Here is a 14512-nt window from a genome sequence, read left to right as displayed (position 1 = left end):
CATGGCCAATCCACCTAACGTGCACATCTTTGGGCACTAAGGGACAATTTAGCATGGCCAATCCACCTAGCCTGTACATTAAGGGCAGCACGGTGGCACAGTTGTTAGCACTGTGGTTAGCACTGCTGCCTCACAGTGCCAGGGACCCAGGTTCAATTCCCAGCTTGGGTCACTGTCTGTGTGGAGTCTGCACATTCTCCCCGTGTCTGCGTGGGTTTCCTCCGGGTGCTCCGGTTTCCTCCCACAGTGCGAAAGACGTGCTGGTTAGGGTGCATTGGACGTGCTCAATTCTCCCTCAGTGTACCCGAAGAGACGCCGGACTCGGGGATTTTCACAGTAACTTCATTGCAGTGTTAATGTAATCCTACTTGTGACACTAATCAATAAGTATCTTTGGACTGTGGGAGGAAACCTGAGCACTTGGAGGAATCCCTCTGACACCAAGGGGCAATTTAGCATGGCCAACCCACCCCATCCTGCACATCTTTGGACTGTGTGAGGAAACCGGAGCACCCGGGGAGAACATGCAAACTCCACACGGACAACCACCCAAGGCCGGAATCGAACCAGGGACCCTAAGAGGCAGCAGTGCTGACCATTGTGGCACAACACGCTTCCGTCAGGAAAAAGATACAAAAGTCTGAGGTCACGTACTAACCGACTCAAGAACAGCTTCTTCCCTGCTGCTGTCAGACTTTTGAATGGACTTACCTCGCATTAAGTTGATCTTTCTCTACACCCTAGCTATGACTGTAACACTATATTCTGCACTCTCTCCTTTCCTTCTCTATGAACGGCATGCTTTGTCTGTATAGCGCGCAAGAAACAATATTTTTCACTGTGTACAAATCAAATCAGTACAAAATGCTGTAATTTGCCAATTATACTTGAGTCGGAAAACTAGTCGAGAGATGCAGGCTAATGGAGGAGTTCAGCTGGACAGCCATTGGGTGGTATAGCAAGGCATTGGCTTTGAACTTGACCTCATCTCATTCAATAAACATTGGAAGTCTGGAGTGTAAATTTAAAGGGATCACACTACCTGTCAAACAGAGGTTTTTCTCCACAATCGAAGGAATCCTGGAGCTCTTTGACGAGGTTGGCTTGTCCGGGCAGGCGGAATAATCCTTCCTCAATGAGACCATGCTCTCTGATAAAGTCCACACACTGCTCGACTAACAAGGGGGCCAAGCGCTTGCCAAACTTCCGCTCGTATTGCACTGTGTCTTCCAGACGCTGTCCAAATATACCTGAAAGGAATCGCAGCTGTGAACTCACTGGGCACAGACTTCAATCACAGGCTCCCAGATCAGTAACACTGAAAGGCAGAGCAGTGAACTGCAACACTCAATATCAAAGTTCAAAAGGGGGAGGCAACTCAAAACATTTTAATTACAATGCTGCGGATTGACTTTGGAAAGCCCCGGGTACCTCTTGTTTGGTGGAAGGAAAGTCTTTCTTCTTTTGTGTGGTTTATTTAAAGGAAGGTAACTTCAAACATGAATCCCTAACTTAAGACACTGCTCCCCTATCTGTGTCTCGCACAGCTCCGGACAATATAGATCGAGCAAAGCCATCCCACAACGGTTAATCGTCTACAGCCTTCTTGTCTTTATTGATACTGATCTGCTCAATGCTTTTTAACCTTCCGTTCTGATGTAGAGGAGTAAAGAGGTTGCAGGGCGTCAGACACAGAGGGGCTTCAAAATGCAAGACATGGTTTCCGGGGAGTAGTTAAGGATTTGGTTATAATCGGATCCACCCTTCTGCATTCTTGCTCTGAACATCTCCTGCCTTGTGATGAGTGAATTGATCCCCAGAGCAATGAGGGACGGAAAATAAGCGCAGGCCCTGCCAATGATAGAATCCCAACAGTGCAGAAAGAGGCCATTCGGCCCATCAAGACTACACTGACTCTCCGAAAGAGCATCCCACCCAGATCCTCCCCTCTGCCCTATCCCTGTAACACCCATATTTACCCCACTAATCCCCCTAACCGACACAGCCTTGGACACTAAGGGGCAATTTATTATGGCCAAACCATCTACCTGCATTTCTTTGGACATTAAGGGGCAATTTAGCATGGCCAATCCCCCCAACCTACACATCTTTGGATACTAAGGGGCAATTTAGCATGGCCAAACCACCTAATCTGCATATCTTTGGACATTAAGGGGTAATTTAGAATGGCCAATCCACCTAACCTGCACATCTTTGGACACTAAGGGGCAATTTAGCATGGCAAAACCACCTAATCTGCATATCTTTGGACATTAAGGGGCAATTTAGAATGGCCAATCCACATAACCTGCACATCTTTGGACACGAGGGGGTAAATTAGCATGGCCAATCCCCTAACCTACACATCTTTAGACACTAAGGGGCATTTAGCATGGCCAATCCATGCAACCTGCACAACTTTGGACAGTGAGAGGAAACCGGAGCACCTGGAGGAAACCCCAAAGTCATGCATGGGGGAGAGGTAGCGGTGGGTAGTGGTCTTATCATTGGACTAGTAATCCCGAGATCCAGGGTAATGTTCTGGGAACCCGGGTTCGAATCCCACCACGGCAGATGGTGGAATTTGAATTCAATAAAAAATATCTGGAAGTAAGAATCTGCTGGTGACCATGAAACCATTGTCGATTGTCGGAAAAACCCATCTGGTTCACTAATGTCCTTTAGGGAAGGAAATCTGCCATCCTTACCCGGTCTGGCCTACATGTGACTCCAGAGCCACAGCAATGTGGTTGACCCTCAAATGCCCTCTGAAATGGAGGGCAATTAGTGATAGGCAATAAATACTGGCCCAGCCAATGACACTAAATGAATAAAGAAATGTGGAGAACCTCCAGACGGACACATCCAATGGGCATTTTTATTTAAACTAGGGTGGCAACAGATGTGTTCTAAATGAATGCAGTGATCCTGGGTTATAATCAGTAACAATCAGTCCAGATTCTTGCTCCTGATTTGTATCCACTGACTCTCCTGAGATTGCAATATGGGGACCTATTGAGGATGTAACAACCCTTGGTGACGATGTCCAACTCTCAGTCAAAATAGTTCATTTACATAAGAACATAAGAAATAGGAGCAGGAGTAGGCCATCTAGCCCCTCGAGCCTGCCCCGCCATTCAATAAGATCATGGCTGATCTGAAGTGGATCAGTTCCACTTACCCACCTGATCCCCATAACCCCTAATTCCCTTACCGATCAGGAATCCATCTATCCGTGATTTAAACATATTCAACAAGGTAGCCTCCACCACTTCAATGGGCAGAGAATTCCAGAGACTCACCACCCTCTGAGAGAAGAAGTTCCTCCTCAACTCTGTCCTAAACTGACCCCCCTTTATTTTGAGGCTGTGCCCTCTAGTTCTAGTTTCCTTTCTAAGTGGAAAGAATCTCTCCACCTCTACCCTATCCAGCCCCTTCATTATCTTATAGGTCTCTATAAGATCCCCCCTCAGCCTTCTAAATTCCAACGAGTACAAACCCAATCTGCTCAGTCTCTCCTCATAATCAACACCCCTCATCTCTGGTATCAACCTGGTGAACCTTCTCTGCACTCCCTCCAAGGCCAATATATCCTTCCGCAAATAAGGGGACCAGTACTGCACTAGGTATTCCAGCTGCGGCCTCACCAATGCCCTGTACAGATGCAGCAAGACATCTCTGCTTTTATATTCTATCCCCCTTGCGATATAGGCCAACATCCCATTTACTTAGCTTAACCTTTGACACAAGGGCCACTGGGGCAAGGGAGCTGGAGGGCCACATGCACATGCAAGGCGGCACGGTAGCACAGTGGTTAGCACTGCTGCCTCTCAGCTCCGGGGACCCGGGTTCGATTCCCGGCTTGGGTCACTGTCTGTGCGGAGTTTGCACATTCTCCCCGTGTCTGCGTGGGTTTCCTCCGGGTGCTCCGGTTTCCTCCCACAGTCCAAAGTTGGGCGGGTTAGGTTGATTGGCCATGCTAAATTGCCCCTTAGTGTCCTGAGATGTGTAGGTTAGAGGGATTAGCGGGTAAATATGTGGGGTGCTGGGGATAGGGTGGGATTGTTGTCGGTGACTTGATGGGCCGAATGGCCTCCTTCTGCACTGTAGTGTTTCGATGATTGTTTCTATGCATCTGTGTAACTATATCCCAGCAAGAATCTCTGCCTTAGGGGAGAGAACTACTGACGGGAGAAATAACCAAAAGAAAGAACTTGCTTAATCTTGTCCGGATAAACAAACATTACAACTGGGAGGAACACATGGTCCGAGTCGGCCCCAAACTTAATCTTAAATATTAAGATTCATATTAAGAAGCGGCACGGTGGCACAGTGGTGAGCACTTGTGCTTCACCGCGCCAGGGACCTGGGTTCGATTCCCGGCTTGGGTCACTGTCTGTGTGGAGTCTGCACCTTCTCCCCGTGTCTGCGTGGGTTTCCTCCGGGTGCTCCGGTTTCCTCCCACAGTCCAAAAGACGTGTTGCTCAGGTGCATTGACCGTGCTAAATTCTCCCACAGTGTACTCGAACAGGCGACTAGGGGATTTTCACAGTAACGTCATTGCAGTGTTAATGTAAACTTACTTGTGACACAGGTAAGGTACCTCAAATTTAAAAAGACTTAAAGTTAAATATTGTGGGGGGGGGGGGGGGGGGCAAGAGAGGTTGTATAACCTTTTCTTGTTTCCATTTCATGTCCTTACAAAGGTAGAGAGACATTTGAAGTACAGCATGAAACAGTTTATTCAGTGCGCCAAGTTAAATAAAGAGTGTGTCCATAGTGTGTGTAAACGTGGACTAAACAGCCCATTTATTTTAGCTAGTCATGCAGTACAGAAGCACTTTTCTAACCTCCCTGGTGCCTCCGTTGATAAGTGGCAGCTCAGATTAACAAAGTCATAACGAGTACAAACAAACCACTGGGGGGTTCATTCCTACAGCAACAGAATCGAAACTTATGTCAAACCTCTATGCGACCTTGGTTAGACCACTTTTGACTCGTCTTCACAGTTCTGGTCTCCACGTTAACAAAAAAAAAATTATACAGCAGAAAGCGCAAAAAGAAACCTAATGATGGAAGCGGAACTGAGGGGGTATAACTCCAGGGAGGACTGAACCCAGAGGTCTTTCCTCTGGGGACCTAATGGCACTGTTTAAAATTGTGAATGGGGTTCAATAGGGTAAAAGGAGGCCATTTAGCCCATCGAATCTGCACCGACTCTCTGACACTAAGGGGCAATTTAGCCTTGAAAATCCACCTAATCTACACATCTTTGGACACTAAGGAACAATTTAGCATGGCCAATCCACCCAACCTGCACATCTTTGGATACTAAGGGGCAATTTAACATGGCCAGTCCACCTAACCTGCACATCTTGGGACAATAAGAGTCAATTTAGCATGGCCAATCCACATAACCTACACATGTTTGGAGTATGGGAGGAAACTGTAGCACCCGGAGGAAACCCATGCAGACACGGGGGGAATGTGCAAACTCCACACGGTCACCCAAGGCTGGAATTGAACCCGGGTCCCTGTCGCTGTGAGGCAGCAGTGCTAACCACTGTGCCACCGTGCCGTCCCGTAAAGATGTGAAGGAGATGTTTCCCCATGTGGAGGAGCCCAAAGTTGGGAGCTGTAAATACAAAAACTTCCAATAAAGGAATTGAGGAGAATCTTCTGTACTGGGTGAGTGCTGAGAATGTGGAACACTCTGTCACATGGAGTAGTTGAGGCCAATATCATAATTGGTTTTAAAGTCAAGCCCCCTGTGAAACTGCTCCTCAGTAGATCTCATGTACTATCTCGTTCTGTGGGGAGAACTGCTTTTGGACACTAAGGGGCAAGTTAGTGTGGTCAATCCCCCTAACCTACACATCTTTGGACACTAAGGAGCAATTTAGCATGGCCAATCTCACTGGCCTTGGGATAACAGGGAGGGAATTGCCACGTTTTCTGCTCCCGATCTTTTATGTTAGTACTTGTATGTGTGCTCATCAGGTGAGGTTTATTCTGATTGTGGCTCTTGTGACTATGAAGCTGAATAAAACCTTAAAAGTTTTTCCCCTTATCCTCAAACTATATCCCCTAGTTCTGGACTCCCCCCACCATCGGGAACATTCTTTCTGAATCTACCCTGTCAAACCCTGTTAGAATTTTATGGGGGATGGGATCCCCTTTTGCTCTTCAAAACTCCAGTGAATATAATCCTCACCAACTTAGTCTCTCCTCATATGACAGGTAGTCCAAAATGAGACCCCTTCTCACTCTTTGCATTTGACCTTACACACACAGATGTTTTAGCCTTTCTGTTAACATTCTAAACATGCAAAAAATGTGAGGGTTCCTTAAATGATTTTTGCATGAGACATCTTCTCAGTAACAAAGACGAAAAGGTTGTTGTACAGAACATGGTGAGTTTCTGTGTGAATCATTAGCTGAATGAATCCTATGGGTCAGTTTGAGAGATCATCTTGATGGTGGAGGTTTGATGGTGAGCTGTTTCGCAGGACACCCAAAACCTCTGGTGGGTGTCAGACTGCAGACAGTAAGCCCAGCTCTGAGGTGTGAGGGTCCAGGTGAGTGATAAGCAATTTGAGTCTTCCTAACCTGTTCAGTGGTGTCATCTGGAGACATAGGGCGGGATTTTCTGGACGCACTCACCCCAAAACCGGAAAATCCCGCCCAAGGTCAACGGACCTTCCCATGGTCCGCCCCTCGCCCGCTACGATTCCCGTGGCAGGCAGGACGGAAAAATTCCCTCCATAGAATCCCAAAAGTGCTCTGAAGGAGGCCATTCAACTCATTGAGCCTGCACTGAATCTCTGACAGAGCATCTTTGAATCATAGGCTGGGGTTTTACCGCCCCCCGCCCCACCATGGGAATCTGAGCAGGTGAGGGGCGGACAATGAGAAGGCCCGTTGATCTCAGGTGGGATTTTACAGTTTCGGGATGAGTGAGGCCATAAAATCCCACCCATAGAATCCCTACAGTGCAGAAGGAGGCCATTCGGCCTATCGGGTTTGCACCGACCACAATCCCACCCAGGCCCTACCCCCGTAACCCTACATATTTACGCTGCTAATCCCCCTGACACTAAGGGACAATTTAGCATGGCCAATCAACCTAACCCGCACATCTTTGGACTATGGGAGGAAACTGGAGCACCCGGAGTAAACCCACGCAGACATAGAGAGAACGTGCAAACTCCACACAGACAGTGACCGGAGGTCGAAATTGAACCTGGGTCCCTGGCACTGTGAGGCAGTAGCGCTAACCACTGTGCCACTGTATCCCCGTAACCCCAGGTATTTACTCCGCTAATCCCCCGTACCCTTGCGTTTTCGGGTTTGTAGTTGTTGTAAATGTCTCAACACATTCTAGGGTGGCCACATCCAATAGGGTGGTGGTGGTGGCCGTGTAACGGTGATGGGGCAAGGGTGGGACGTCCTCTTTATATGAACAACTCAGTTCATGGGACCCCCACCCCTGCATGATGTTCCTCCACATGCTACCTTCTCTGCCCAGGTGCAGTGCCAGTCCTTACCAGGGGTAACCAGCAGAGAATAGGAAGCACAAAAACACATGAAATAAATTTTAAAAACTCCTACTAAGCAATACATTGTTAATTAGGCCACACTCGATAAACAGACTCTCACCAGTTTTTACAAATACACCACAGAAAGCATTCTTTCTGGTTGTATCACAGCTTGGTATAACTCCTGCTCTGCCCAAGGCCACAAGAAACTACAAAGGGTTGTGATCGAAGCCCAGTCCATCACGCAAACCAGCCTCCCATCCATTGACTCTGTCTACACTTCCCGCTGCTTCGGAAAAGCAGCCAGCATAATTAAGGACCCCACGTACCCCGGACATTCTCTCTTCCACCTTCTTCCGTCGGGAAAAAGATACAAAAGTCTGAGGTCACGTACCAATCGACTCAAGAACAACTTCTTCCCTTCTGCTGTCAGACTTTTGAATGGACCTACCTCGCATTAACTTGATCTTTCTCTACACCCTAGCTATGACTGTAACACTACATTCTGCACCCTCTCCTTTCCTTCTCTATGAACAGTATGTTTTGTCTGTATAGCGCGCAAGAAACAATACTTTTCGCTCTATACTAATATATGTGACAATAATAAATCAAATCAACTTCCGTTGGGAAAAAGATACAAAAGTCTGAGGTCACGTGCCAACCGACTCAAGAACAGCTTCTTCTCTGCTGCCATCAGACTTTTGAATGGACCTACCTAGCATTAAGTTAATCTTTCTCTACACCCTAGCTGTGACTGTAACACTACATTCTGCAGCCTCTCCTTTCCTTCTCTACGAATGGTATGCTTTGTCTGTATAGCGTGCAAGATACAATACTTTTCACTGTATCCTAATACGTGTGACAATTATAAATCAAGTCAAATTCCGTCGGGAAAAAGATACAAAAGTCTGATGTCACGTACCAACCGACTCAAGAACAGCTTCTTCTCTGCTGCCATCAGACTTTTGAATGGACCTATCTTATATTAAGCTGATCTTTCTCTACACCCTAGCTATGACTGTGACACAATCATCTGCATTCTCTCATTTCCTTCTCCCCTGTGCACTCTATGAACGGTATGCTTTGCCTGTATAGCGTGCAAGAAACAATACTTTTCACTGTATCCCAGTACATGTGACAATAATAAATCAAATCAAATCGAAGCACTCACATTGGGGATGATAAGTCATTGAAATGAGAAAGAGTTCCCCTACCTCTTCTGCTAACAAAGCATTGTTGCACAGTTGGCGGACAGAATTCAGACAGACTCCCAGCACAGGGGCTGCACAGAAAACAAGTCTGAGCTTCAGGCATCAGAGCCAGATGGATTCTGGCAGCCTTTTCCACTTGCCGGGGTGCACACTGCGGCTAGAGGTTGCCGAGTCGTGCTGAGTGAACAAGTCTCTGTTCCCCATCCATTACACACACACACAGCCTGAGGGTATGGCTAGCACAGTGCAGTGGCCAAGCTGAGAGCCAAAAGGCAGGTATGATCTCGCAATCCTGCAGCTCCCCCCCCCGTCTTATTTCCGGCACTCCAGCCGGAGTGTGAACTGCAAACAGTGGCCCAAGTCCCGGGTCACTGTGGAAGTGTGCGCGAAGGAGGTATTCCCACTCGAGTCGGCAAGTTAGAGTGTCTATTCTTGATCACAGCCTGCTCTGCAGTTGGTGCTGTCTACACAGCCACTCCCTAGGTTAGGTTAACCATAGGCATTTTGTTGCTTCCTTGAAACAACTTCAAAGACTTACCGGGAGAAAGTAATCAGCCTTTGAATGTGAAACTTGCAGTGTTTTACATGGGACTATTTTCATTTAGACAGCTTAAAACACACACACACCTGTTAGAAAGAGACCTGGCTAAATGTTTTTGATACACTTTATTCATTCACAGCATGTGATTTTTAAAAGTACTATTCATTCGTGGGACATGGGCTGGGCCAGCATTTATTGCTCATCCCCAGTTGCCTGAGGGCAGTTGAGAGTCAACACTTTGCTGTGGCTCTGGACTCACATGTAGGCCAGACCAGTTAAGGATGGCAGATTTCCTTCCCTAAAGGACATTAGTGAACCAGATGTGAACCATGCCAACAGTATCATTAAGAAAGCCCACCAACACCGCTACTTTCTCAGAAGACTAAGGAAATTTGGCATGTCAGCTACAACTCTCACCAACATTCACAGATGCACCATAGAAAGCATTTTTTCTGGTTGTATCACAGCTTGGTATGGCTCCTGCTCTGCCCAAGACCACAAGAAACTACAAAAGGTCATGAATGTAGCCCAATCCATCACGCAAACCAGCCTCCCATCCATTGACTCCATCTACACTTCCCGCTGCCAGCATAATTAAGGACCTCACGCATCCCAGACATTCTCTCTTCCACCTTCTTCCATCAGGAAAAAGATACAAAAGTCTGAGGTCACGTACCAACCCACTCAAGAACAGCTTCTTCCCTGCTGCTGTCAGACTTTTGAATGGACCTACCCTGCATTAAGTTGATCTTTCTCTGCACCCTAGCTATGACTGTAACACCACATCCTGCACTTTCCTTCTCTATGAATGGTATGCTTTGTCTGTATAGCGCGCAAAGAACAATACTTTTCACTGTATACTAATACATGTGACAATAATAAATTAAATCGGTATTTTTCGACAATGGTTATCAATAGATCCTTAATTTCAGATTGTTTTTATTGAATTCAAATTCCACCATCTGCTGTGGCGGGATTCGAACCAGATCCTCACAACATTAGTGTGTCTGGGCAGATTTCCTTCCCTAAAGGACATTAGTGAACCAGATGTATTTTTTCGACAATGGGCATCAGTAGATTTTTAATTCCAGATATTTTTTATTGAATTCACATTCCACCATCTGCCGTGACAGGATTCGAACCCGAGTCCCCAGAACATTAGCTGAGGTTCTGGATTAATAGTCAAGCGATAATACCACTCGGCCATTGCCTCTCAACTGGGTTATACAGCATCGTGTCCTGTATAGTTAAGGGTGGGGAGTCAAACTCTATTCTTATTCAATTATGTTTCAGTCCAGGAGCTGGTAGCTAGGTCAAGTATTTGACAGCCTGGATCACTTGACAGATAGTTTTTGCCATCATAACAGCTGAAAGTGTCTTAAAGGGGCACCTTCATGGGGAACGGGGGGTGGGGGGAGTATTTCACAAACTATTTTTGTTTCCCACTACATATCAAAGAACATAAATCAATTCGAACCATATTCCATTGTCACCGTGCGTTTGCGGTGTCCCAGACGGTTCTGCTTTCAGCAATGATTTTGGCACAATCTCATCTATAAAAAGCCCTTTAAATGTCGTAGGTGCTTTGCAGGATCATTATTGAAGAAAGTTCGACATGTCGCACCTGGGGTTTTGGGAGAGAGGAGCAAACGTATGGTCAGGGAGATGGGTTTTCAGAAGGTCTTGAAGGAAGTGGACAGGATAGGGAGAGAATTGTGGGGCCTCAGGCCTAGGCAGCTGAGGGGACGACCACCAATGGCGGAGCAATTGAAATGGAGGCGTGGAAAAAGCCAGAATTAAAGGAGCCATACAGGTGTTGGAGACATTGCAGAACAATAATAAATAGGCTAAAGTGAGTGAACCGCATTGTGATCCTGACTCATAATCTTAAACTGATAGTGTGATTCTTAGCACACTCAGGATTGTACGGCAAGTGCTGTCCAATCACAAAAAAACATTAGACATTATGGGCGATGGCTGTCTGCGAGATTGCCAGCGGGGGGGCTCAAGATCGGGGAAAATTGGATTTGGATATGCTGTGTGGGCATGTGCATGGCAGATGCAGTATAATGTGGATAAAGGTGAGGTTATCCACTTTGGTAGCAATAATAGGAAGACAGATTATTATTTGAATGGGTGTAAGTTGAGAGAGGTGGATACTCAACGAGACCTTGGTATCCTCTTGCATCAGTCGCTGAAGATAAATGCGCAGGTATAGCAGGCAGTAAAGAAGGCAAATGATATGTTGGCCTTCAAAGCGAGAGGATTTGAGTATCAGAATAGGGATGTTTTACTGCAATTTTATAGGACATTGGTGAGGCCACATCGAGAGTGTTGTGTACAGTTCTGGTGTCCTTATCTGAGGAAGGACGTCCTTGCTACAGAGGGAGTACACCTCTGTAGCAAGGTTTACCAGGCTGATTCCTGGGATGGCAGGTCTGTCATATGAGGAGAGACTAAGTCGGTTAGGATTATATTCACTGGAGTTTAGAAGAGTGAGAGGGGATCTCATAGAAATTTATAAAATTTTAACAAGGTTAGACAGGGTAGATTCAGAAAGAACGTTCCCGAAGGTGGGGGAGTCCAGGGGTCATAGTTTGAGGATAAGGGGTAAACCTTTTAGGACTGAGGTGAGGAGAAATTTCTTCACCCAGAGGGTGGTGAATGTGTGGAATTCACCACCACAGAAAGTAGTTGACGCCAAAACGTTGTGTGATTTCAAGACGAAATTAGATATAGCTCTTGGGGCTAAACGGATCAAGGGATATGGGGGGAAGTGGGGGAATCAGGATATTGAATTTGAGAGATTTGAAGGGCCAAATGGCCTACTCCTGCTTCTAGTTTCTGTGTTAAATTGCAGTTCTCTCTGGCAACTTTGGATCTTCCCTGCCCCTAGCTGGTGACGTCATCAGATTCACGCCCACAATGGATGTGAACCTGGTTTAGACACATTTCTGTGGATTTTAATATAATTAACACACCCCTTCGCCATATCCTCCAACGACACCTCCGGGGCGACCCCCACGTCTGTGTGGACCTGTTATAAACCATCAAGCACCACTTGACTTTTTTACACAGATGAGTGGAGCTTGGACACAAAAAATGGATTGCAACTTCGAGAGGTCAGATAAGGTCACGCCACCCAAGAATTGTGCTCGAGAGCAATATTGGCACAATCCTGTGGGCAGCTTGTCTGAAAGCGCTTCACCTTTTGTTTTCAATATTACCATGGCCGACTGCTCTTCGGTTGCAAGTCCCCATTGAACAATTCACCTCGTTTCCTTCCCAATCCAAACGCGTGTTGCCAAAGAATGAAAATATAAGTCATTCAAACTTTTTTTTTTGGAGAAAGATACTGAGGTTTTAACAGTGAGTGACTAAAGACAGGCAGAAGGAAACTAAGGGAAACTATCTGGCTCTCTGCCAGTCAACCTCGCTTCTCCAAACCTGGAAGCTTAACGAGTGAGCTACACATCAGTTAACTCTTTGTCGACCAGGAGGTTAGGATCTTAGAATGATATTTCATAATAAGAGGTCCCACCCAATTAAGATGGAATTGAGGAATGCCTTCTTTCAGAGGGCTGGGAGTGTTTGGAATTCTCTTCCCCGTGGGCAGTGGGGGCTGCATCACTGAATAGTTCAAGGCTGAATTAAGGGAGGCGATGGCCCAGTGGCATTATCACTAGGTTATTAATCCAGAACCTCAGCTAATGTTCAAAACACCCTGGTTCGAATCCCGCCACAGCAGATGGTGGAATTTGAATGCAATAAAAAATGTCTGGAATTACGAATCTACTGATGACCATGAAACCATTGTCGATTGTTGGGAGAACCCATCTGGTTCAATAATGTCCTTTAGGGAAGGAAATCTGCCGCCCTTACCCAGTCTGGCCTATATGTACCTCCAGAGCCACAGCAGTTGACTCTCAACTGCCCTCTGAAATGGCCTAACAAGCTACTCAGTTCAAGGAGGCAGCTCACCACCACCTTCTCAAGGGAACTAGGGATGGGCAATAAATGCTGGCGAGCCAGCGACGCCCATGTCCCATAAATGAATAAATAAAAGAGAGATTTTTGATTGACAAGGGGGTCAAGGGGTTATGGGGGGACAAGCAGGAAGATGGAATGAAGGGCACAATCAGATTGTCCACGACCTTATTGAATGGGGGCGCGGGCTGAGTGGCCTACTCCTACTTCTATCCATGTGTTCAAATGGAGGCCATTTGGCCCAAAGTGCCTGTGCTGGCTCTTCAGGAGGTTATTTCCCAGTGACTTGCTCTTTCCCTATTGTTCCTGCAAATTCACTCCAAGTGAGTCATTGGAAGTTACTATTGAATCTGCTTCCTTTTCAGGAAGTACGTTTCAGTTTCCTGTGTTTTGGGGAATAAAACATCACCTTTGGTTTTTGAACCTATGTCCTCTGCTGAATAGCCTTTCTGCCACTGGCAATGTTTACTCCTTCTTCACTGTAACAACAACATTCCTGAATTTGATCACCTTGAACAAATAAACTCTTTCCTCTATAGAAACACCCCTAGCGTCTGCATCCTCTCCACATAACCTAAATCCTTCATCCTTGTTACCACACCAATAAACTGCTTTCTGTACCTCCTCCATGGTTTGGCCATCCAAGGTGTGGTGGTACTCTGATTGAACGAGGTTGAATGAGGCCCGAGCAGTGTTTTGTAAGAGTTTAGTTTTATAAAATTTTGAGTGTAACTTCCCTGATTTTGTACTTCATGCCTTTATTAATAAAGCCCAGGATCCCACATGTTTTACCAACTCGCTTAACTTGTCCTGCCACCTTTAATGTCCGCTATAACTCTCAACAATTTTTACAGATGCACCATAGAAGGCATTCTTTCTGGTTGTGTCACAGCTTGGTATGGCTCCTGCTCTGCCCAAGATTGCAAGAAACCAGAAAAGGTTGTGAACGAAGCCCAGTCCATCACACAAACCAGCCTCCCGTCCATTGACTCTGTCTACACTTCCCACTGCCTCGGGAAAGCAGCCAGCATAATCAAGGACCCCATGCTCCCCGGACATTCTCTCTTCCACCTTCTTCCATTGGGAAAAAGATACAGAAGTCTGAGATCACGTACCAACCGACTCAAGAACAGCTTCTTCCCTACTGCTGTCAGACGTTTGAATGGACTTACCGTGCATTAAGTTGATCTTTCTCCACACCCTAGCTATGACTGTAACACTACATTCTGCATCCT

General features: G+C 46.4%; 1 protein-coding gene across 2 annotated transcripts in view; it reads right to left on the bottom strand.

Moving 5' to 3' along the window:
• Positions 1 to 14512, bottom strand: part of arhgap22a (Rho GTPase activating protein 22a) — a 271703-nt gene that overhangs the window by 27159 nt on the left and 230032 nt on the right. For both annotated transcript variants that reach the window (XM_078199641.1, XM_078199640.1), the window contains one exon: positions 1043 to 1250. In XM_078199641.1, the coding sequence (XP_078055767.1) occupies positions 1043 to 1250 (208 nt within the window). The remainder of the gene's footprint in view (positions 1 to 1042; positions 1251 to 14512) is intronic.

Source organism: Mustelus asterias, chromosome 28 (genome assembly GCF_964213995.1).
Source record: "Mustelus asterias chromosome 28, sMusAst1.hap1.1, whole genome shotgun sequence".
In the NCBI taxonomy this organism is placed as follows: Eukaryota; Metazoa; Chordata; class Chondrichthyes; order Carcharhiniformes; family Triakidae; genus Mustelus; species Mustelus asterias.
The sequence above is the reverse complement of the archived record's forward strand: the minus strand, read 5'-3'. Positions and strand labels throughout refer to the sequence as shown.